The sequence below is a fragment of the Penicillium arizonense genome (genome assembly GCF_001773325.1).
Source record: "Penicillium arizonense strain CBS 141311 chromosome Unknown PENARI_contig008, whole genome shotgun sequence".
In the NCBI taxonomy this organism is placed as follows: Eukaryota; Fungi; Ascomycota; class Eurotiomycetes; order Eurotiales; family Aspergillaceae; genus Penicillium; species Penicillium arizonense.
In genome coordinates, this window is record NW_019173285.1 from 776,029 (window position 1) to 797,230 (window position 21,202).

The 21,202-nt window shown below is 49.8% G+C and overlaps 6 protein-coding genes across 6 annotated transcripts; 2 read left to right on the forward strand and 4 right to left on the reverse strand.

Moving 5' to 3' along the window:
• Positions 1 to 91: 91 nt before the first annotated feature.
• PENARI_c008G03772 (uncharacterized protein) lies at positions 92 to 929 on the reverse strand (the record flags this gene model as incomplete). Its single annotated transcript, XM_022631394.1, has 2 exons — positions 92 to 694; positions 753 to 929. The coding sequence occupies 2 exons, from the start codon at positions 927 to 929 to the stop codon at positions 92 to 94; spliced, it is 780 nt and encodes a 259-aa protein (XP_022488817.1).
• Positions 930 to 1,273: 344 nt separating this feature from the next.
• Positions 1,274 to 5,424, forward strand: PENARI_c008G10353 (uncharacterized protein; the record flags this gene model as incomplete). Its single annotated transcript, XM_022631617.1, has 3 exons — positions 1,274 to 2,308; positions 2,367 to 2,724; positions 2,813 to 5,424. 3 exons carry the CDS (start codon positions 1,274 to 1,276, stop codon positions 5,422 to 5,424), a joined length of 4,005 nt encoding a protein of 1,334 aa, XP_022488765.1.
• Positions 5,425 to 5,714: 290 nt separating this feature from the next.
• PENARI_c008G10723 (hybrid sensor histidine kinase/response regulator) lies at positions 5,715 to 10,941 on the reverse strand (the record flags this gene model as incomplete). Its single annotated transcript, XM_022631629.1, has 5 exons — positions 5,715 to 6,327; positions 7,073 to 7,310; positions 7,371 to 10,326; positions 10,393 to 10,531; positions 10,595 to 10,941. The coding sequence occupies 5 exons, from the start codon at positions 10,939 to 10,941 to the stop codon at positions 5,715 to 5,717; spliced, it is 4,293 nt and encodes a 1,430-aa protein (XP_022488774.1).
• Positions 10,942 to 12,177: 1,236 nt separating this feature from the next.
• On the reverse strand, positions 12,178 to 12,851 carry PENARI_c008G04792 (peptide alpha-N-acetyltransferase MAK3; the record flags this gene model as incomplete). The annotated part of the gene is made up of 2 exons (XM_022631432.1): positions 12,178 to 12,432; positions 12,507 to 12,851. The coding sequence occupies 2 exons, from the start codon at positions 12,849 to 12,851 to the stop codon at positions 12,178 to 12,180; spliced, it is 600 nt and encodes a 199-aa protein (XP_022488534.1).
• A 225-nt stretch (positions 12,852 to 13,076) lies between these two features.
• Positions 13,077 to 15,072, forward strand: PENARI_c008G12499 (phospholipid:diacylglycerol acyltransferase; the record flags this gene model as incomplete). The annotated part of the gene is made up of 3 exons (XM_022631697.1): positions 13,077 to 13,388; positions 13,462 to 14,869; positions 14,930 to 15,072. 3 exons carry the CDS (start codon positions 13,077 to 13,079, stop codon positions 15,070 to 15,072), a joined length of 1,863 nt encoding a protein of 620 aa, XP_022488543.1.
• Positions 15,073 to 17,207: 2,135 nt separating this feature from the next.
• On the reverse strand, positions 17,208 to 18,645 carry PENARI_c008G02405 (phosphatase PAP2 family protein; the record flags this gene model as incomplete). The annotated part of the gene is made up of 2 exons (XM_022631350.1): positions 17,208 to 18,087; positions 18,224 to 18,645. The coding sequence occupies 2 exons, from the start codon at positions 18,643 to 18,645 to the stop codon at positions 17,208 to 17,210; spliced, it is 1,302 nt and encodes a 433-aa protein (XP_022488592.1).
• Between the last annotated feature and the right edge of the window lie 2,557 nt (positions 18,646 to 21,202).

Below are 21,202 nucleotides of genomic sequence, written 5' to 3' on the forward strand. Positions count from 1 at the left end.
TCCTGAGTAAACCCTAAGGCCCCAAACGCCCCAATCACAAAAAGAACCCAAATAACAGAAAATATAAGCGCCAGCAAGACCCTTAAAGCCCTTACATATTCTCCACCACCTCAGCAGCACGCCCAGCCCTCTCAGCCTTCCCAACCGTCGTAGCCAAAGCGTGACCCTCCGCACCGGTCTCAGCATCAAGCCCTCCCTCACCCTGCAACCGCAAAATCGTCCGCAGAGCATCCTCATAAACCCCAGCAATATCCCCACTAGACCACCGTTCCTGTTCCTCTGCCGTCCCAAGCGCAATCTCCAACTTCCACCGAGATGCCGCATCCCCCTCTTTTGGCGCGGAGTCAACATCCATACCATCCTCCGGAACGGATGTCATTCCAGCGCCATTCTTGTCTCCACCATCATATTCCTCCTCAACCTCCTCCTTAATCAACTGCTTCAATTGTGCCGCATACTCCTTCGCCGCGCGTCGAGGCGCGTCCCGTCTCTGCTGCGCGATGCCCGTCGTGAGCGATTCAAGTTGCGCGTAGAGGGCCGTGACGCGCGATGCCAGTTCTGTGTCGTAGGCTTCATACTCGACTGTTTCGGTTGGGGTGGTTAGGGCTGCTGGGAAGGGGAATTGTTCTGATGTTGAGTCGATTCCGTTGATGCTGATTGAGGAGGAGGCTGTTTCGAATGTTTTGTTGATATACTGTATTTGAATTGTCAGAGGGATCAATATTTTTATAGAATCGAAAGGGGAAACCCACGTCGTCGACTAGTTCCCTGACGCGTTCGCGCATCGGATCGGGTGTTTCATTGTCGATTGCGGAAGGGGGCAGGTTTAGGTCCAGTTTGCGGCGCGCGAGCGCGATTGTATTGGCGTACAGGTAAGTGAAGTCTGCTGGAGACTGGAGCTCAACTTTGCGGTGGTGTGGTGCTGCCATGGTGACTTGGGGTTGTTGATGTTGCAATGTTATTTTTTTTTGGAGTGGTGAGAGAGGGCTTGGCGGGATCCCCGCAAACGATGTCATCGTTGTTGCATTGTGCTTTTTCTTGTACACCTCATTTTCCGGATTTTCTTTCCTTCTCTTATTTTCTTTTATTGCAGGATACCCTACACCTCTCTGCTGTTCTATCGTTTATTTTTCTCGGTTTTCCTCTTAAGATAATGTGCTCGACCTTTCTGCGTTGCTCTCGGTGATATTCGACCAAGAAGCCTTGAGATCGAGATCGAGGCCAGCACCACTTTCATACTCTATTACATACCTATATTACCCATACTATGACCATGGAGAACTCGACTTCAATTTCCTTGGTCGATAACACCGTCCCCGTACAGCAACAAACCAGCGAGGGACCCTCAACACAGGCATCAGCCCTAGATCGGCAAACAAGCCTAACGAAGCACTTAAGCCGCGCATCAGTCCAGAGCCAACGCACGAAGCGAAAATACGCAAAATGGCAACCCGATAGACTAGGAATTGCACCCGACACCTCGGAATCGCTCAGTCGAGAACCGTCCCAAGCTCCAGGAGGATCAATCTCAGCAAGCTCCGTCGGAGAAGCTAGCGGGGCTCGTGATGTCGACGCGGCCGATTTCGCGCCCCCCCACATATCAAGCCATACTGGGGATGGAAACGCGACTGGGAACATTGATCCTGGAGCCCAGACGAACAAACGAGGCTCAGAATTGGACATCCTCTACGAAAACCAGCGGGGCTGGTTCGTTTTTGGAGTTCCTCGCTATTCACACAGCTCGCTGCTGAATTTCGATCCCAGTCCCTGGATCACGCAGGATAAGAGACCTAGTGCTGTTAATATCACCAACGCCCAACTGCCCGATCCGAGTTGGGAGTGGGCGTGGAAGACGTGGTATGTGGATATGTCGGGTGATGTCGATGAGCAGGGCTGGCAGTATTCTTTCTCATTCGCCTCCTCCTCCTGGCATGGCACGCAGCCGTGGTTCCATTCTTTTGTTCGGAGGAGGCGGTGGGTGAGGCTGCGGATCAAGGTTCCAGAGAGGCGGCACCGTGGCCGATCTGACTTTGAAAGGTCGCATATGTTTACTGAGGACTATTTTACTATTCACTCTTCCAAGGTCCGAAGCCGGGAGCAGAGCGTCGCGGGGTTGTCCCGGGTAGAATCTGGATTCTTGAGTCGTGCCAGTATGACGGTTGATGAGGAGCCGCAGATCGAGGAGATTCGGGATATTCCTAGCTTGATGCAGGCTTTGAAGCTAGCATCTATTGATCGGGAGAGAATTGACGCCCTCAAGAAATTCGTGAACAATGGAGGGGACGAACTCTATTACTTGGCCGATAGGGTGAGTTGAAATTGCTTTGTACTACTTTTGATATTGCCTGGCTAACTCTGAACATTAGATACCCGACATCATGCCCACATTCCTTTTCCAGACATCGCGCTGGCAATTCGTAACATATCTTTCTGGTGTAGTTCGCGACTTATCCAGAACTCATACAGATACCGACAAAGATGCCGATGCAGTTCAACGCAAGAAAGATAATCTTACCCGTGCAGCGGAGGCTTGCAAAAGCCATATCACTGGGCCAGATGTTTTCAAGGACACCCACGGGGAATCGGAGGCGGAATTGCTAAACTTGACTCCGGTGGCCAAGCAGGATACATTAAAGGCCAAGCGGCCGATGCTGGAGGAGCGGTCGCACTCGATGAGGCGGATTTTCAGGGGCATTCCCAAAGCTGCTGAGATTAACCGAGAAGGTCATATCTATTAATGTATAAGATTACTTTCTATAGCCTGAATAGATCATGTAAATATGCATTCCTTGGCGTGCTATCGAGGCTATAGATCTAGTTCGGGTCACCGCCTGCCGCATCGGCGCCGATAATTTTCGGGGCAAAAAGGTCCTCCGTCGCAAACACCTCATCACACGCCCATCCTCCTTTGTCATTCATGACTTCCGAACTGTTGGAGCGTCGACCTCTATGCTCTCTCGTGGCCGTCCATGTCTAAGGAGGCGAGTGTCCACCTTCTTGGACACCGTCACGACTGGGCCCGATGAACCTCTTCTCTTCCTCTACCCCCGCTGGGCTGCATCTACTTTACGGCATCGACGACCAATCTCTTCTTTGAAATCGATAGAAGCTGCGACGAGGACGTGTCAGCATTTTCATGCCCCCTTTCGCCCAGCGGCTCGCCCTTCTCCTTCACTTCCCCGATACTCGCGTCAATGGATTTCCTCTGATACCGCTACCCGCTCCGTCGATGATTCGAGTCACGAAACACATTTCGTGGTGGCAGAACATAGTTCTCCGTCCAGCAAAGGGAATGGGGTTGGCTCCGATAGCTCCAATGGAAGCGTTGGGGAGACCTCCGGCCCGAAACAGTCCGGTTCCTCTGCCCGGATCAAGAATGGCACTTCGAAAAACCTACTATCTCCCCAAAGATTGGCAAGGTTGAAGAATATACAGAAGAGTCGTCAGCATAACAAATCCCCGGGTGATCCACCTTCGCCCCTCACAAAGAAGCAAAGCCTTGCACGAAACTTGTCAGCCCAGGACAGCCAGAAGCTACGATATCGTGAATTCCAGAGGGAGAAGTATCGGAAGAATGAAAAGCATTATGTGGACAAAGCTTGGTTTGACACGAAAGACGTGTTGGAGAAAGTGCAGCAAGATACCCGGAAGAAAACCAAGCGTCGAACAAGGCAGAAGGAAATACTCGTTGCAGAGGATACCCTTGGTATATTCTGCGGCGTGACTCGGTGGACACTGCAGGAGAATGTTTGGTATCTTTCAGTCCATAATGGATGCCGAGTACATTGCCTGTCTGTGAAAGAGAACAAGGGACTGTACCGTCGAGTGATTCTGTCTGGAACAGAGCATGTTTTGGAGCTTGTACAGGCGCGTATTGCCCGTGCACAGAGCCTTCAAACGAGTGGTGATCCTCTCGTTGATATTCAAAAACCATTGGCCCCCATGTGTATCTCGCAAAGTGCTATGGAGCGTTCAAACGTTCCTGTACCGAAAATCCGGGGGATCTGGTGTTTTGAAAAGCAGCCAGTGAACCGCAGGCATCTTGACGAGATTTTGATGTCTCATCCGGGCCTGACTTCGGTGAAAGAGTTTGTCGAGCAGGTTGAAGAGCTTACACTTTCAGGTGGGCCACAATTAGATCCAAAGGGCAGGCCTTTAAAGCCCACAGCACAGCCCGCTATCCCGCCCAAACAGATTGCTCAACGTCTTATGACTCTATTCCAGTCGGAGGAAAATTACAAGCATATCTCCACCGCGGCTTTGAATGGCGCGTTGGTTTATCTATGTGACCATGAACTTCCTGGCTATGCTCGAGACTTGTGTTCGCATGCAGAGCATGTGGCCACGATTGATACGTTTAATATTTTGTTGAAATACGCTGCGCGGTCTCAAGATGTGGCAATGTTTCGTCAATTTGCACGGGCTATGCCTCGAGTCCATGTCTGTCCGAATCCAGATACATGGCTTGCCTTGCTCAGTGCTCTTGTGACCCCCACGGAAAAAGCCGACCTCATTCAGCATATGGTTCATCGTGGTTACATGTCCAGTACTGCAACTATTCGGAGCGCATTACAGCATACGATCCAGGATTCACTTGTGACTCATCTGGACAGCGGGAAAGACATTGAATCTTTCCTTGATCTTATGATTCATACCTACGGGGCCAATTGGTTCAGTCATTCCACGCTCGGTCAGATGTTCGAGGTGGTGGCTCGGTTGAAAGACTGGGATTCTTTGAGTCGGCTTATACAACTTTGCATCGAACAGAACGTGTTCATGCCCGAGTATACCCTTGTCAACATGTTGAAAGCGCGCCGCCGCGACACATTTGGCGCTGTACAATATTTCTTCCGATTTCTTGAATTGCCAGGGTTCCGACCTTCGTCGCAAGCCTTGGAGGCTTTGTTCTTGTCTGCTTTCAAGAACCGCCACTTCAACATCTGCCGCGTTATTTGGCGGTATGCGTGCATGTGGAAGCGCGTGACATACAAAATGCACCAATGTGTCCTGACATCCCTGTGTCGCAGTGTGCCTTTCCAAAAGGGACCCGAGACCGTCCAGATCTGGAGCACTGATGCCGGCAAAGTCATTGTCGGTCTCGATCTACACCATGCAAGTTACCCGGTCAAGGACTCCATCCTCAGCGACATCCCCTCCGAATTCCACCAGAACCCTCTTGCCTACCTTTCTAAATGGAAACCCGTCGGCGAAGAACGAGATCGCCAGCTCCGCCTTGCCAAGGCCCTCGTTGACCGAGACATGGAGCTTGGTGCCAACTCCTATTACCCCAAGAACCCTCTGCCACTTATGTTGGACGCAGCAGCCATCTTAGATCATGAGTGGCGTGGTATACCCCGGCCCTTGGCGTGGACGATGCAAAATGCCATCCAGATCCCCGTCGGTCTCAAATCCGAAAGAAACTGAGAAAAAGACCAAGCTACTTAACGCCTCAACTACCCCATCTTTCTTGCATCTGTGCATCATCCAATATCCCTCTTTGTTCAACGCTAGCGTGTTGCCTGCATATACCATCCGGCGGACTTGTTTTGACCATTGTTTGTCCACCTTCATGCCACCACCTTGTATTCTACACATCTCTTGTATATTATTTAGAAACATAGAATCATGGGCCTGTGATATATAGACAGCTGTCTCTTCTCCAATTTTATCTAATCATGATATAACACAATATTTCAACGCCTATATGAATCCCATCAAAATCTAAGTAACGCATCAAGATCATCCATAAAAACACGCTCGTCTGAATCATGTCCACTCCGGACTCTCACTTCTCCCACCGAAGAAAGATTCTCATGCACGAAGCCAGTTCTGCAAGCTGCCAATACCGACCCGGAATCTGTTCTCCCCTCCGACGACGGAAATTGCGACGCAGACTGAGATGCCGGTATACTGATACCCTTAATGCATACCTCATTGGCAGAAGTATCATCGGAAATATCCCGTCGAGAGCTATCCCCAGACCCTAGCTCAAGTGAAGCGTTTTGGTTCCTCACAATACCACTATCATCTCTCTCATCTTCTCCAACCCTTTCATCCGCTACAGCGGAATCCTGCAAATCGCCACTCTCTTCCTCTGCATAATCCTCTTCACTTTCGGGCGAAGGGGGAGCCAATAATCGGCGCACCTCGGAGAACATCGAAAACGCCGCACTCCAGCGTGGAATTTCATGGTCGATTCCTTTAGGGATTGGTAAAATGTTCCCATTGTGATCATCATCGGAGATAGCATCGTTATCATTATCATTATCATTATTGGAGGTTAGATTGTGGTTGCGGTTGTCATTGGGGATTTGGTGGCGAGTACGTCTAAGATGCCGAGGTTAATTGTTAGTTACGCCTTTCCCTCTCGCAAACGAAGAGATATCACAGAATTGACTGATACCTTTCAATTGGATCTCTCGATATGCAAATTTGACCCTCTTTGCGACAGTGCGTACACTGGTAATAGGGCGGACTGATGTCGCATCGTTTCTTGCGTGCGTGGCAGGCAGCACAGGCTGATTTTCCTGGTCGGCGGCCTTGTCTTTTGCTTGCTTTTATTATGCCTGGAGTTTGTAGTTGGTGAAGGGCTGAGAAATCCATTATGGGTGGAGTTGGTAGGGGAGGAAATCTGTTGTATTTAGATATTTAAAGGGGAGAAACGAAGTCCGAAACCCGGGGGAAAGGAAGATCATTAAACCACATTGAATTTTAATCCTCAGGGTCCAGCCTGGAACACGGCATAACAGTTAATGTTAATGTTATAAACATGTGGGACTATCCGGATATCCGGCAACTTTGTTTAAAAAGGATCCTGGCTTTGGGGGGAATGATTGAAATGCGGTTACGTCGTATATTTAGTATAACAAGATCAAACTGAAATCAAAATCAAAGTCAAATGGGTATCGCTCGTGCCTCATCGTATATGGAAGATGCCAAATGCCTTTCCCTCGACTTCGCTGTAATGAGCAAGCCAGATAATATAGAAAGATGAAACGGGAAAACTCTATGTGCCAAATGCCAACATGCTATATAACCAAACATGATGTGCTGAATGCACATTGGCATTCACTCTTGTCGGAGGTCTCTCTCAGACCATTTATCCAGGATCTTGGAAATTTTCTTGAAAGTGACTGGTTTTGTCAGGAACAAGTCCATGCCTGAGTTTAGAGCCTCGAATTCATGATTTGAACCGCTAAGTCCTGTCAGTGCAATGATGACGGACGGGTTGGAGTCCTGGCCGCGGAGTTTTTCGAGGGCTCGGATGGATCGAGTGGCGTCGAAGCCGTTCATGACGGGCATGGAGATATCTGATTTCTTGATTAGTATGTACGTTTGACATTTGCGAGGAGGATAGGTGCATAGCGTACCCATGAATATAATATCATAGCCCGGTTGCAGTTGTTCCACTGCATCCACTGCCAGCTGTCCATTCTCGGCTGAGTGGAGAGTGTCCAGCTTTCGCTTTTTTAGGAAAGCGAGCATTAGGTTTAGGTTGGTTTTGTTATCTTCAACTACCAAGATTCGAGGCTTTCGAGGTCCTGTTGTAGGTTCGGCATTCTCGGTGTTTTCGGGTGTAGAGGGCAGAAAAGTAGCATGTGAGGGTTGAGAGGTGGGAGGAATGTGGTCTGTGGTTGACCTTTGTGTATCATCGACATGAGGAATTGGTTGATCTGAAGAAGCGTCTGTTGGCCGCGTGGGTGGGAATTTTCGGTCTTGTTCAGGCAAGACTACTGACTCTGCAGCTGGTAAAGAGAAGGCTTGGTCGAAACATTTGTGAATGAATCGTGAGAGCTTGTGTGGACCATACGGACGACTGACAATGGTCAGAGCATTTGCGGAAGACCATTCAGGTTGGGCAGTATTGTGATCCACAAACTTGCGACTCAGCACAAGCACAGCTTGATTTGAGTCTGAATCCCAGCTGATGTCCTTTTTCAGTGGAAGTTCACTGGCCAATATGACATCAATGGGCGCTTTGGATGAAGACGAGACCAGCTTGAGGCCGTACCAGTCAGTCAAGTAACGAGAGAATGCTCCCCATTGCGGATGAGTGGAAGCGTTCTCAGGCTCCACGCCCATGATGGCAATGGTTCGGCCAGCATGGGCGTCTCGCAAGAGGCGCACTTCGGATGATAGGGGTTCGGTGTCCACTTCCAGCGGAGGTGATGGCAGGGCACTGGAGGTGCCATTGAAGCTGGGGTCTCGGCGTGTTAGTGGGAGAGTCACCTTGACGGTTGTTCCTTCGCCCGGACGACTGTCGATATTAATATTTCCACCTAGGGATTTGACAAGGCCGTGGACAATCGAGAGGCCCAGCCCGGTTCCAACAGCCAGACTGTTCTCCTGAGCAAAAGGGATGAATAGTCTGCTTCGTAGGAACTCTTCTGATATTCCCCTACCAGTGTCAGAGACTGTCAGAGTAATGATATCTTCTTTAGAGCCATGCTGTTGAGACCAATTCTCCGGGGCTTCCTTCGCCTCCAAACGAAGCGAAACGCGTCCCGAATCGGTATATTTGACTGCATTGCTGAAGATGTTCATAATGATGCGACGCAGAGCACCAGGAGGCGTATAATAAACCCAATCATTTTGAGCAATGTCCATATCCACATCCACGTGCAGCTGAGGGAAATCAAAGCTCTGTAGGCTGCCTTCGTTGCATAGAGGCGTGCCAACTGTGGTAGAAGAGGATGCTGGTCGTTGGTTGTATGAATGGCCCAGACAAACACCTTCGACAACTTCCTCGGCGAGAAGGGAGAGATCAGTAGGCATGTATGCATCTAGTTGTGAGGCAGGGCGTTGCATGCTCATAAGATCCACGCTAGAAGCCCTGTTTCTTTTCAAGGGGCGAAGATCCTTTTCCAGGGAAACGAGCTTAGTATAATCCAAGACTTGGTTCACCGTATCAAGCAGCGTTCGCCCACATGCATTGATAGTCCCCAGAAGAGAGCCTTGGAAGTCATCAAACTTCGTGCCATGTAGTAATTCTGCTGCTGCGAGAATTCCATGGAGAGGGCTGCGTAGTTCGTGCGACACACTTCCAAGGAAGTCTGCCTTTTGGCGATCTGAGATTTTAGCCTCGATCCGGTTGCATTCGGCCATAATAGAAGACCCAAATCCAAGCAAAGAGCTTAGTTCCACCTGTTGATCAAAAACAACATCCTCAACATTGTTCCAGCAGAAGCAGCCACCAAACCATTGGGAATTGGTAGTATTCCACAAAGGAACGAACATAACCTGAGTGGCTCCTGGGAAATATTGATTGAGCAAGTTGTTCTCGATGGTTTTCCACTTCTTCGCACGTTTCGACCTTGTGCATCGAGGTCTTTCCCCAGCACAGCTTTTGCGCGAGGAATTGGTAGGTTCGTCACTGTCAGAACTGGAGAGTAGGCCATCCCGGTGGAATGACCAGATCTTTCCCTGCCCATAACGACAGAGCAAGCCATGAAGAAAACCGTCGTCTATTCCAGAAACTGGGAGTTGTGTAATAGAGCCTGTTTCCGGACCCAATTGGGCATCGCCAGCAGAGATACCCAAAACAGTGGCGGATTTTTTGTTGTCCAGAGAATCTGAGAGTTCACTTCTTGCGTAGAAATCGAACATGGTATCGTTTCCACCTTCGACGAAGACCACACCACCCTGGCCTTCTAGCTCTAAACTTTCTCGGATCAGATTTGCTGCTCGCTGGAAAGTCCAGGCGGTTCCTTGATATTCATCATCTTCATTCTGCATATTGCCAGATCGCAAACCAGGAAGATGCGAGCCAACACTAGAGGCTCTAGAATGATCGGTATTGATATCTGACAATGGACTGACGGAACGAGCATCGCTGCCCCGAGAACGAGATCTTCGGGGGGAATATTGATGATTGGAAATGGAGAGACGACTTGATCTTGTTTTCGAAGATGGACGCGAGTTTTGTTGCGGGTTTGGGATATGCATAATTGGATCTTCAGAGGAATCTGTGAACCTCGATCTGCCCTCGACGAAGCAGCTCAGACCTCGAGATAGCCTGGCTGCACGCCGACCCTCTGAAGCTTGCCGGCTCACCCTGAGAAAGTCCATGATGAGCATTCCCATGGTGCCCATGGTCTCTTTCTCTGACTGGGTGAATTCGACATGAGGCTTTGTATCGAGGACAAAGAAACAGCCAACATTAATATTGCTGTCTGTTGTGAGAGGCGTGCCTGCATAGAATCGAAAATTTGGCTTCTTTTGCACGAAAGAGAGGTTTTTATAACGTTCATCTTTCCTCATGTCGTTGGAAATAACAAAGTTATACTCGCCCTGTTCTCGTTTGGATTGAGGAAGGGCAATAGTGTCCTATTGTTAGCGTTAACACTATAGTTAGTTCAATGGACCGGAGTTGCTGGGAGAAAAGCTACCTACCTGACATGGTGTCCACGAACTAACATCGAGCGTGGAACTGCCCGTATAGACCCCATCGCCTAGGCGATCATATTTATTGTTATCTTTGGTCTTTTGGGCAGCTTGTGCGATAATAAACTGAGACTGACGATCTGACACACTAATGGTAAAAACGAACTTGGTGAGCATGCTGGAGCCACTCGCCCGACTATTATTGACTTACCTGATAAACACGCGATCCACATTCAAGCGTAACGCGGCTAATTGCGCAAATAAATGCAGTGTTTCATTGGAGTCACCTAAGACTAAGGAATTTGGTACTGGGGCTAAAGGTGCACCCCATGATGCTTGCGAGCCAGATCGTGAGCTGCTTAGAGATTGCGAGATGGATGCCGGGCGACTTGATATAGAGGAACCCTGCCGAGCTGACGGATCCAGCAGGACTGTCTCGTCACTGGTGAGTGACTGATTCTCATCTATTGGGGCCAATCGCTCCGGTCGAAAATAACGATATACCTCGCGGGCCCGACGGCCCGCATTGTGGTCATCGTCCTTGGGCAATGGCTCCATGGTGTTTGCCTAGCTTCTTTTGAGGAAAGAAAATAAGGCCATTTATGTTTTGTGGAAGCCACTGTATTTGACCGTGTCAAAAGAGGGTAAAGTGGGGGAGTAATTAGGACAAATGTGTGACAGCGGAGGAAAGCATTGGTATAAAAGGAGGACTGAAAAAGCCACGGGAGCAAATTCCACCTCACTATGGAACGGCTGATAACCTAAATAACATAGATTAAACAGAGACAGTGTGACAAAGCATCGGAAAGGGCTGTGGCAACAGGAAGGTAATCCGCAAATAAGCTGAAAGGTCCCGGGGCCTGGGGGGATTATGATGAAACCATGGCACGTAAGATCGGCCCGTGGCATAGGCGGAAGTCTGGTGGAGATTGAAGTTGTATACTTTATGCTGTTGCGCGATTGGTTGCCAGAATGTTCAGGCAAGTTCTGGTCCGCCGGTCCGGCCTCCCGCCAATCAGAGGCCACAAGTTCGATCTATAGGAAAAGCCAATAAGGGTTTCCTCTGGAAACATGGCCCTGACCCAACCATCGAGCTTTTCTTCTCTGTATGTATGGCCGATCGGGATTCTCCTGAAATTGCCAGATCTGGAGGGCGTGCAGTCCCGCCAGTAAACATGTTCCGCAGCACTTCATAATGAAAATCTCGATAGAATAGCCATGGATCAATAAATATGACGGAACCCTGCCGTTTCCGCCCTACTGTGCCTTTGTCGTCATACTACATTGCTAGGACCCATAGTGTCGGGAATCATGCCGTTCATTGAGTGGTGAAGGCGGCTTCGGTAGGTGATATCGTTCGAAGATTCTAGAATGATCGGGTAGCCCTAGCTTAAGTATGCATTCGGCGTTCAAAGTACAGTATCGACTAAACCGAGAACAACCTAGAATGTCTTTTATACACATGTTGGCTCTGTTCCTCGCATCGTCCGGCTCCAGCCGAAGTATGACCGAGGCTTACCTTACCGACACCACTGCAGTATAAACCATAGGTCAAAAGGGAAAACCTCGGTATGGTCCTGATACGGCTGAGAGAAGTACACAATTGTTATTTGACTTACTCTGGGCCAGTTACAGTTTAATGTGCGAAGATTCCCTCTATAAGAATCACCAGGACGCCAGATCCAGTGGGGTAGGTATATCTATTTTGGTCATTTCCCATAATTATCATGACATGCCATGCGAGAACACGCTTGAAAGAGCACAAATGGAGCTGTACAGCATAGCCCACCATTATCAAATCAACGAGCCCATGTTGGAATAAGGATGCCCCATGCACGCGTCTGGTATACTAGGAACCGGTGGCGGGGGGCCGTAGGGATCAACAAGGGCCGTTCGAATCGCACCCACGCCTTCCTTCAGGTAAAGCACGAGACGATATGCTGAGTTGCCGTTTAAGTAGTATCGGTGTAGCTGCTTGCTACGAAGGAAGCCCAGTCGCTCGTATAGCTTCATGGCGGCGGTGTTGGTGATTTCGGTTTCGAGAACGATCTGCTCGTGATACCCCGATTAGCTCCAAATCATCGACGCCCAGCTAAAAACTGCCTCCAGTGTATTGTACGTACCTCGTCTGCATCCCGCTCGATCATCGCATCGATGGCCATGCGTACCAGCTTGGTTGCAATTCCCCGGCCCCGGTACTCCTCGCGCACGGCCAGCATGGCGATATACCCTCTCATCGGGCCGTCGCGGTGCGGTTCCAGCTTCGATACCACGACTCCAACCATCTCGTTCTTATCGTCCATCGCGAGGAAGCACAGGTCGCCCCATTGGTAGAGGAAGTAGCGGTAGACGTAGATGCTGTAAGGCTCGGACAGATCCTTGGAGATCAGTTGGCGCATCGCGGGGACGAACTCATTTTCGCGAGAGTTATCGTACCGCACGTAGTGGAGATCGGAGGGCGCATTCATCACGGAGATGGTGAGAAATGGAGGTGGTCGGAGGTTGGGATGCAAAGTTACGCAACTGCCATGTGATGCCGATCCGTCCGTTAACGTTAACGGCTGTGCACATGTTTTTGCTTTACATTTCTCTTCTTTCGCTACTTCTGTTGGTTTTATTTTCCATCTTAAGGTCCTAGGCAATTGCTCTGGGTCTTTACTCCCCTCCTCTCTCCTTCCTCGCGGTTGGTCGCTATGCTCCGCCGCCGCACGGGCAAGGACAAGGTCCCGCAACCCGACTCCCTCGTCTCCGGCTCAAACTCTGAGGAAGCACGGCTTCGCGCGGAGTTTGGTGATGCAAAGGTTAAGCAGCTGATCCTCAAGCCTCGGAGCAAACGTCGCAATGGGTTCATCTTCGTGCTGGGCGGACTGTTCGGCATCTTTATCGCCTTGTTCTTTGCGAACCAGTCGGAGGTTATTAGTCTGGACTCGCTCATGGACTTGAACTTGGAATCTTTGATGGACGCCATTCCGCAAGGTATTGTAAGCGACGTGAGGCAGTTCTCAGTAAGTGACCCCGAGAGAGCAGCTCTCTTATCTCTACGCTACGTTCATGTAACTGACGACCTTGGGGCCACAGCAGCACGAACGCGCTACCGTCAGCTATGATTCCTTCTCTGTGGGACTACACCTTCAATCCCAGGGCGTCCAAGCCAAACATCCCGTTGTTATGATACCCGGCGTTATCTCGACTGGTCTAGAGAGCTGGGGCACGGGCGAGAACTCGCGCCAATACTTCCGCCGACGATTATGGGGCAGCTGGAGCATGATGAGAGCGCTGGTTATGGATAAAGCTGAATGGAAGAACCACGTCATGTTGGACCGGGAGACAGGCCTCGACCCGCCTGGCATCAAGCTGCGCGCGGCGCAGGGATTCGATGCGACGGATTTCTTCATCACTGGATATTGGATTTGGAACAAGATTTTGGAGAACCTGGCTACTATTGGCTATGATCCTACCAATGCCTTTACGGCTGCCTACGACTGGCGGTTGTCATACCTGAACCTCGAAGTTCGCGATAAGTATTTCACTCGGCTCAAGTCTTACATTGAGACCGCAGTGCAGGTACAGGGTGAGAAGATCACCCTGGCGTCGCACAGCATGGGTTCGCAAGTGGTGCTATATTTCTTCAAGTGGGTGGAAAGCGAGGAACACGGCAAGGGCGGCAAAGACTGGGTCAACAAGCACATCGACTCATGGGTCAACATCAGCGGCTGTATGCTAGGCGCCGTCAAGGGATTAACAGCCGTACTATCTGGCGAGATGCGGGATACCGCGCAACTCAACGCCTTCGCCGTGTATGGATTAGAGAAGTTCCTATCCAAGGAGGAGCGAGCAGAGATCTTCCGCGCCATGCCGGGAATCTCCAGCATGCTACCCAAGGGCGGCGAAGCCGTCTGGGGAAATGCTACCTGGGCACCGGATGATCAGCCCGGTCAGACTTTGTCCTTTGGCAACCTGCTCAACTTCCACGAGACCAACTCGTCCTGGACGAAACGCAATCTCACCACCACAGAGAGTCTGCAGTACCTCCTGGACCAGAGTGAGGACTGGTACCGCAACCAGGTACTGGGCAGCTACTCGCACGGTGTAGCACACACACGGCGTGAAGTTGAAGCCAACGAGAAAGATCCTCGCACATGGCTCAATCCTCTCGAGTCACGTCTACCATATGCCCCCGATATGAAGATCTACTGTTTCTACGGCGTGGGGAAACCCACAGAGCGCAGCTACTTCTATCAAGAAGAGACTGACCCTCTGGTTAACCTTAACGTCAGTATGGATACTACCATCACCAACGGCGATGGTGTCGACCGCGGCGTTCTTATGGGCGAGGGTGACGGCACCGTCAACCTGCTCAGCACAGGGTATATGTGCGCCAAGGGCTGGCGCATGAAGCGGTATAACCCGGCCGGTACAAAGATCAAGGTCTTTGAGATGCCGCACGAACCAGATCGGTTCTCGCCCCGAGGTGGACCTAACACCGGTATGTTCTTCTTATGATGCTCCAATCTCTGAAACAGAATAGACAACTGACTTGACACAGGTGACCATGTCGATATCCTCGGCCGCGCATCACTGAACGACCTCCTCCTCCGCGTCGCCGGCGGCAAAGGCGACCTAATCGAAGAGACATTCGTCTCGAATATCCGCGAATACGCAGATCGTGTACAGATCTTTGACGATTAATACCTCTCCCCCTCAAACGTTTACGGAAACCCCTTATGTACGGCCAATGTTGATTTACTATTTTTCTTTTTTTCTCCCCTTCTGGCTCATGTTTGATACACACATCTGTTATTAGACACTCCCGAGGATATTCTACAATAGACGGGTCTCCTGTTACTGTATGGCACTTTTGTATATTCCCACTTACCCTACGATCATCTTACAACGGGAAAAAGCGAGTGTAGGAACTATATTTCCTCAGAATTCTAGTGATACTGTAACTTATTTCGTGAAGAAACCAAGAACCCCCCATTCCCATTCCTATTTCTATTACTTCCAGTCCGGTAACTACATTTACAGTAACTAACTTACAGTCAAAGCCCACACCAAAACCAGCCTGCAGCTTTATGCAGATGCATAGATCCATTCGAGTCCCGTGCATAAGGGGATAAAGGGGTGGACACGGGGCATCGGATCCAGCCACTTTCCTTCTTCCGCGATGGGTCCGTTATGCATTCTAACTAATAGTGTCACGAGTTGGAGCTGTAAGGGAGGAAGATTGCTGCAAGGATCAGACCTGTACTCCGTATTGTGGTATTACTGCTGCATGTTTTTTCTTTCTTTCCGTCTGTGCTGATCGACGGTGCTCATCACACTTTCTGACAGGCGGGGTTGCTGATCATTTTTTGTTTATTAACTTACTTGTTTAAGGTGAACTTTTGTTTCTCCTATCCAGCATGCATGCAGGATATGGACCGTGGTATGATGTTATGTATGATGTTATCAGGAATCCAGGATACAGTGGTTCCACTCGTGTTGGGATGTAAACCTGATATAGGGGGTTGGTTGGTTCGTGCTCGTATAGTTCACATCCAATAAATCTGTTCCTATTCCGCCAATCAAACATGTTTACCCGAGTTCGAAGGTAAGAAATTAAGTTAACTTACCGAGTGAAGAAACATGTGACGCTGTTAATTATAATATACATGTAACGTTGTTACAAGAAGGAAGAACCGAATAATGTACAATAATTCATTAACTCGTACGCCACGGATTAAGGATAATGCTAAAGATATCCAACATCTCATCGTCCAAACTAACGATAAGAGGCATGCACACAACCGCTTTCAGCCCGAACAGAGTCCAGTCGAAGTTTATAAGATAGTCGCAGGTGTACACGCATTAGGAAGTCGGATTAGCTTCATCCTCGATAGCCAGAAGCGAAGAGAATCGGCAAGCTTCAAGGGACAAGAAGGAAAAAGGCCTCCGTCAAAAAACCTTTTCCTTCCAAGCCCAGCTGCCATGGCCACTTGAGTCGTGAAAGAACAAGCTTCCAGCACTCAATCGACACCACCCCCCCCAATCTCCTCCTCATTCCTTTCCTAGGATCATTCCTGTCGATTTCAAATCCACAGGAAGAACCAGCACGATGTCAACGCCGAATTACCACCTGCCAGTGGCGGAGACACAAAACGAAGGGCAGACCAAGTGTGACGATCTCTTTGCAGAAGCCCTTCTCTCTCTTCTTTGTGCCGATGCAAAATGTCGTAAATAGCCAATATCCAATGACCTTCTAAACGCACAGCGAGTGTAGTGCAAGCGAAAGGCGCCGAAACCTTTTATCTCTCCAAAACAGATCCAAAGTTCCCAGGCGCCAAGTATGAGCGATCGACACGAATGATAATAATAATTTTTGTGCAATCTGGACGAGCCTGAAGCGAAGAAAAAGGGCGGCTTGTCCAGTTCATAAAGTCGTAACGAAAGACATGGGTCAGAAGCAAAATGGGATCGCCCAGGGGCGTCCCGGTGTGTACAAGCGAAGGTTGTCCACGGTGGTGGTGCGGGGGATTGGCGATCGCAGGCAGGTGGACAAGGCCCGATCCCTTCCACCACCGGTATTAATATTATAGACGGAGTTGCCATCCCGAACGTGGGGTGGCGAGGCATGTACAGCCAGAGGGTAAAAAAGCACCTTCGGCTCAAAGCGGAAAACCGCGCGAACCGGAGGTTTTCGAACAGATTAAAAATCTTAGGGTGTCGAAATGGCTCGATGCAGAAAATGTTCCCAAAACATTGTCGTCAAACATAACGCCGATTCAAAAATGATAGATGCATTCAATGGACAGTGAAGGTATGTGCAAGCAAAGCTGAGTAGCTTATCGTCCCGCCTCGATGTCGTGATTCGAGGTCAGGGTCTCGCTTTCCCATGTATAATGGTCGTCCACGGGACTCAAAGAGCCGGAAGAGATGGAAGAGGAAGATCCAACGGTCCACTCATCACTATCCAGGTTGAAGTCGCCATCCAAGCTGGCGAGGTCGTACCCGAAATCGCGGGAGTTGTCGCCGATCTCAACATAGTCGTAGTCCCAGCGGAACATCTTGTCGGATTGGACTCGGGGCATAAATCTGGTCTTGGTGAAGTAGAAGGCGACCGTGGCCAACAGACCTCCGCAGACGAGGTCGACTGCGTAGTGGTGCGATAGGTACATGGTAGCCCACCACATCCACAGGGTGTAGGTAACCCAGAGGGGCTTCAGGCGGGGAAAGACGTGGCTCATAAACAGAGCGGCCAAAGTCGAGTCCGCGGCATGGAGCGAAGGGAATGCACCAAACACAACTGGGGACTGCTTGAAACCCGAGGTGTACAAGTCAATACCGAGAAGCTTGTCAATGCGAGCAAGTCCAGCGGGGTTGCCCTGCATGGAGTAATCGGCGGGCGCAAGACCGTATAGGTTCTCATACCACGGGGGCGAGCAAGGGAAAACCAGCTGGATGGTGACAGCTAGCATGCTGATGTAGCCAAGAGTCCGGGCATACAGAGGGGTGGTCCCCGGAGGGCCGAAGAAGAAAAGGAGCAAGGAGACGACAAAGGGAGCTCCGTAATGACAGAGACCATAGGGGATCCATGCTAGAACATCCAGCACCACGTTCTGGTGAGCAGAGAGGATGTTGCTGATGTTGGCGCCGTACAGAATGTTCTCCATGGCCGGAAGCACCCGAACCCAAATGGCAGGTCGCCAATCACTTGGGACAAACCTAAAAGAAGGCGTTGTTAGCGGTAATTCCTTTCATCCACCTGCTACATCATGTTCACGTCCCCGCCACATTTCATCACGCCACCAACACCAGCACGCGGCGCATACGCTGAAACACACTTCAGGGTAAAACTTACTGGCAACCATAGAAGAAAATCAGCCACCCAGCAATGGGAAGAAAGGGCAGGAAGAATTGCCGGGTGATGGGCATAAGTAGAGAGCACAACAGCCCCGTGGCGATGGCCGTCTTTCCGAGCGGGCCAGGAGATTGAATTATCGTTAAGGAGAAGATGCCCACGATCAAAAGCAGAAGGTACTGGAAATCATACATCGTCCACCGATGCGCCTGTAATGATCTGAGGGTGTCGACAGGCGAGAAGGAGGTCTGCAGCGTTGAGATGGACGAAGCAGGCGAGAGACGACTCCGTAGCTTGGAACGGAGCTTGCGACGCATGCGATGCGGCACCAGGAGCTGGAATGACCGCCATGGTACTTGGATCTGAAGCTTTCCGAACTGATTCTGTGTGCGATCTTTCCATGAAGGAAAGGAGGCACTCATCGTGGCAACGCTCCTCCAGGAGGTTCCGGATCACTCGAATTGGAAAATAGGGATGTTGAAGGTTCGAGGAATGCCGGACGAGACGGAAAGGCAGTCACGGACGGGGAAAGGGGGGTAGATCAAGGTCGGCCAGACGAGAGGCTCATGGAGGTGCCGATAAGAAGGAAGGCGTCGGGGCCGAGGGGCGAGGAATTCAGGAGGTCACGTTGGCAAGGGCTCCGGGATGCAAGGCAACAGCAAGGGCGGAAACCCAGAATAAAGAGAACTCGAGAAGACCACTGCCCTGGGAATTAGGAATTAAAAAGGATGAGAGAAGAGAAGGGGAGAAGAAGAAGAACGGGATAGAGGATATTGGTATTGGTATTACGAGCCAGTTTTTGGTGTATTGAATTTTTCAGGCTTATGTCAGCGGGAGTCTATGGCGTCACTAGCTGTTTTGGTGTATACTACCTGACCCTGACGGCGTACGAATATAACCGTCTATACTATCGACAAAAGCAAATTACTCTAGCTATACCTGCCTACATCTTCGGAGTGTAGGGAAACTCTTCAAAGAGAGTATGACCGGAGCCCTCGGCAGTATTCAATACAGGTCATCCGGCCAGGCTCAAAATTTGATGTTGGGCGGATGCGGCGGAACCCACGGAGAGCCCGATCGGAAGATGCATGAGAAATCACAATTCTTAGCATATCTCGGAGTTTTGCCAAGCTCAAGTCCGACGAGTATCCGACATTCCCGAAATTACTATAGCGTAGTAGCAGTAGTAGCAGTAGTACAGTAGACATAAGTAATATCTACTGCTACAGATCAACACTCTAGACTTACCAAAATTCTAGTTCCCAACTATTGTCCAATGTGCAGTTAATGATCTTCAATTCAACCATAGACGCAAAAGGCAACTAAAGATGCAAATTTTCCATAGTTGCGGCGGATTGGCCCCTGCGCAGCTGCTGTCCCACCGTTCCATCCCGAGAGCCAATCACAGCCCCCAGATCTCCAGGCCCAATTTCGCTTAGCCCACTATTGGTAAGGTTTTCGTATTTCGTATTCAGAAACCGGCGTGTCGGCCTTCAGTTCGGCCGTCGTCCTGGTGATCTTCTTAGTACAGTATATCAGGAACTCTGCTTAAGTCCGCATAGACAAAGTTACATCTTGGATCGTGACTTTCTCGGAGTTTCGGCTCATATGATAATGGCACCGGGCACCGGGCACCGAACCCCATATATGTCGCGTGCTAGATTACTATTATATTAAATATACTTCTATGACGAAGAAAAGTAAACCATTGAACTTGTGCATTGTTACTAAGACTATTGTATTAGATACACCTAGTTTTTTACAAATACGAATAGATACACGGCAGCGTGTAGAGATTGGGATGTGCATTGATTGTCTCAGGGGATAACCAGCCTCCCTAATTACTTACCATTACACGCTTGAGCACAGCATCAGCCTAGCCTAGCCGTGTCCCTGAATCTAAAATATACAACCTGTGATTGAGCGTCCTTGGTACTGCGCCGTTTCAGAATCCAGCGCCGCGCGACCGCGACCAATCACACGCTCCCCTGATCCCGATCTCAGCGCCAACGGTTGAGTATGGAGGCACATGCTCCCCGTACTGTATACTGTACAGTAGGCAAGATAACTTACGGCCCCCATGCTCTGACAGATATACTCTGACAGCCTGGCAGTAAGAGTGAGAGTGACAACGCACTCTTCGTATTCGGCTCCCTCTGACTTGCTGCCTGGTGAGTGGATTCGGGTTTGGCTTACTGTTACTCCATACTTAGATTAGTGATGTAAAGCTGGAGAATGCCCAGTCGTGGGTTTTGTTGCTGCGCCACAGATGCACGGTGCATCATATGAGGTCAATGATTATGATCGGGGCTTCTAAGGCTGAGAGAGCGCGGCTTATTGCCTAATCGAAATTCGAGTGCATATCTATTAGCTTTTGGAATGTAGGGCGGGTTTGGCTTTCTTCCATGCCTTGCATTGACAACGTTGTAATGTTATGGTTGTTAGCAGTGAATCTGATACGTGTTTTATGTGAAGTGTCAGCTTGACCGTTAGAGCCCCCGTGCGTGATAGCTCTACCCGGTCCAACCACGTACATCTACTCCGCACTCACCGCTATGATATCTAAAAATGCTTCACGTCGTCATTCTTAGCCACTGCATACTCTTACCATTACTTACCAGTGGCTGAGTAGGATACGTAGGATACCAAAGATCAACTAGCATGCATAGTCCCTTGGCATTACACAGCCATGCTTAGTATACTATATAACGCATTTCTAAAGAAAATGGTAGCCTAACAGTATCCAATTTCAGTTTCAATTTCAATTTTCAAGATGAACATACCGCTTCCATACACGATACCACGATCGGAAGGTGTATATGCGTTGCTGCCGATCCAACATCACGTTACATGTACATGTTGTCCCAATCCGGACGGACGATGATGACACCCAAGTACGGTATCTCGGGGTTTGGTATGACTCGTTCATCGAGCGGAACTCCGGCTCCGGACTTCCAAGGATGTTAACCTGTTAACTGG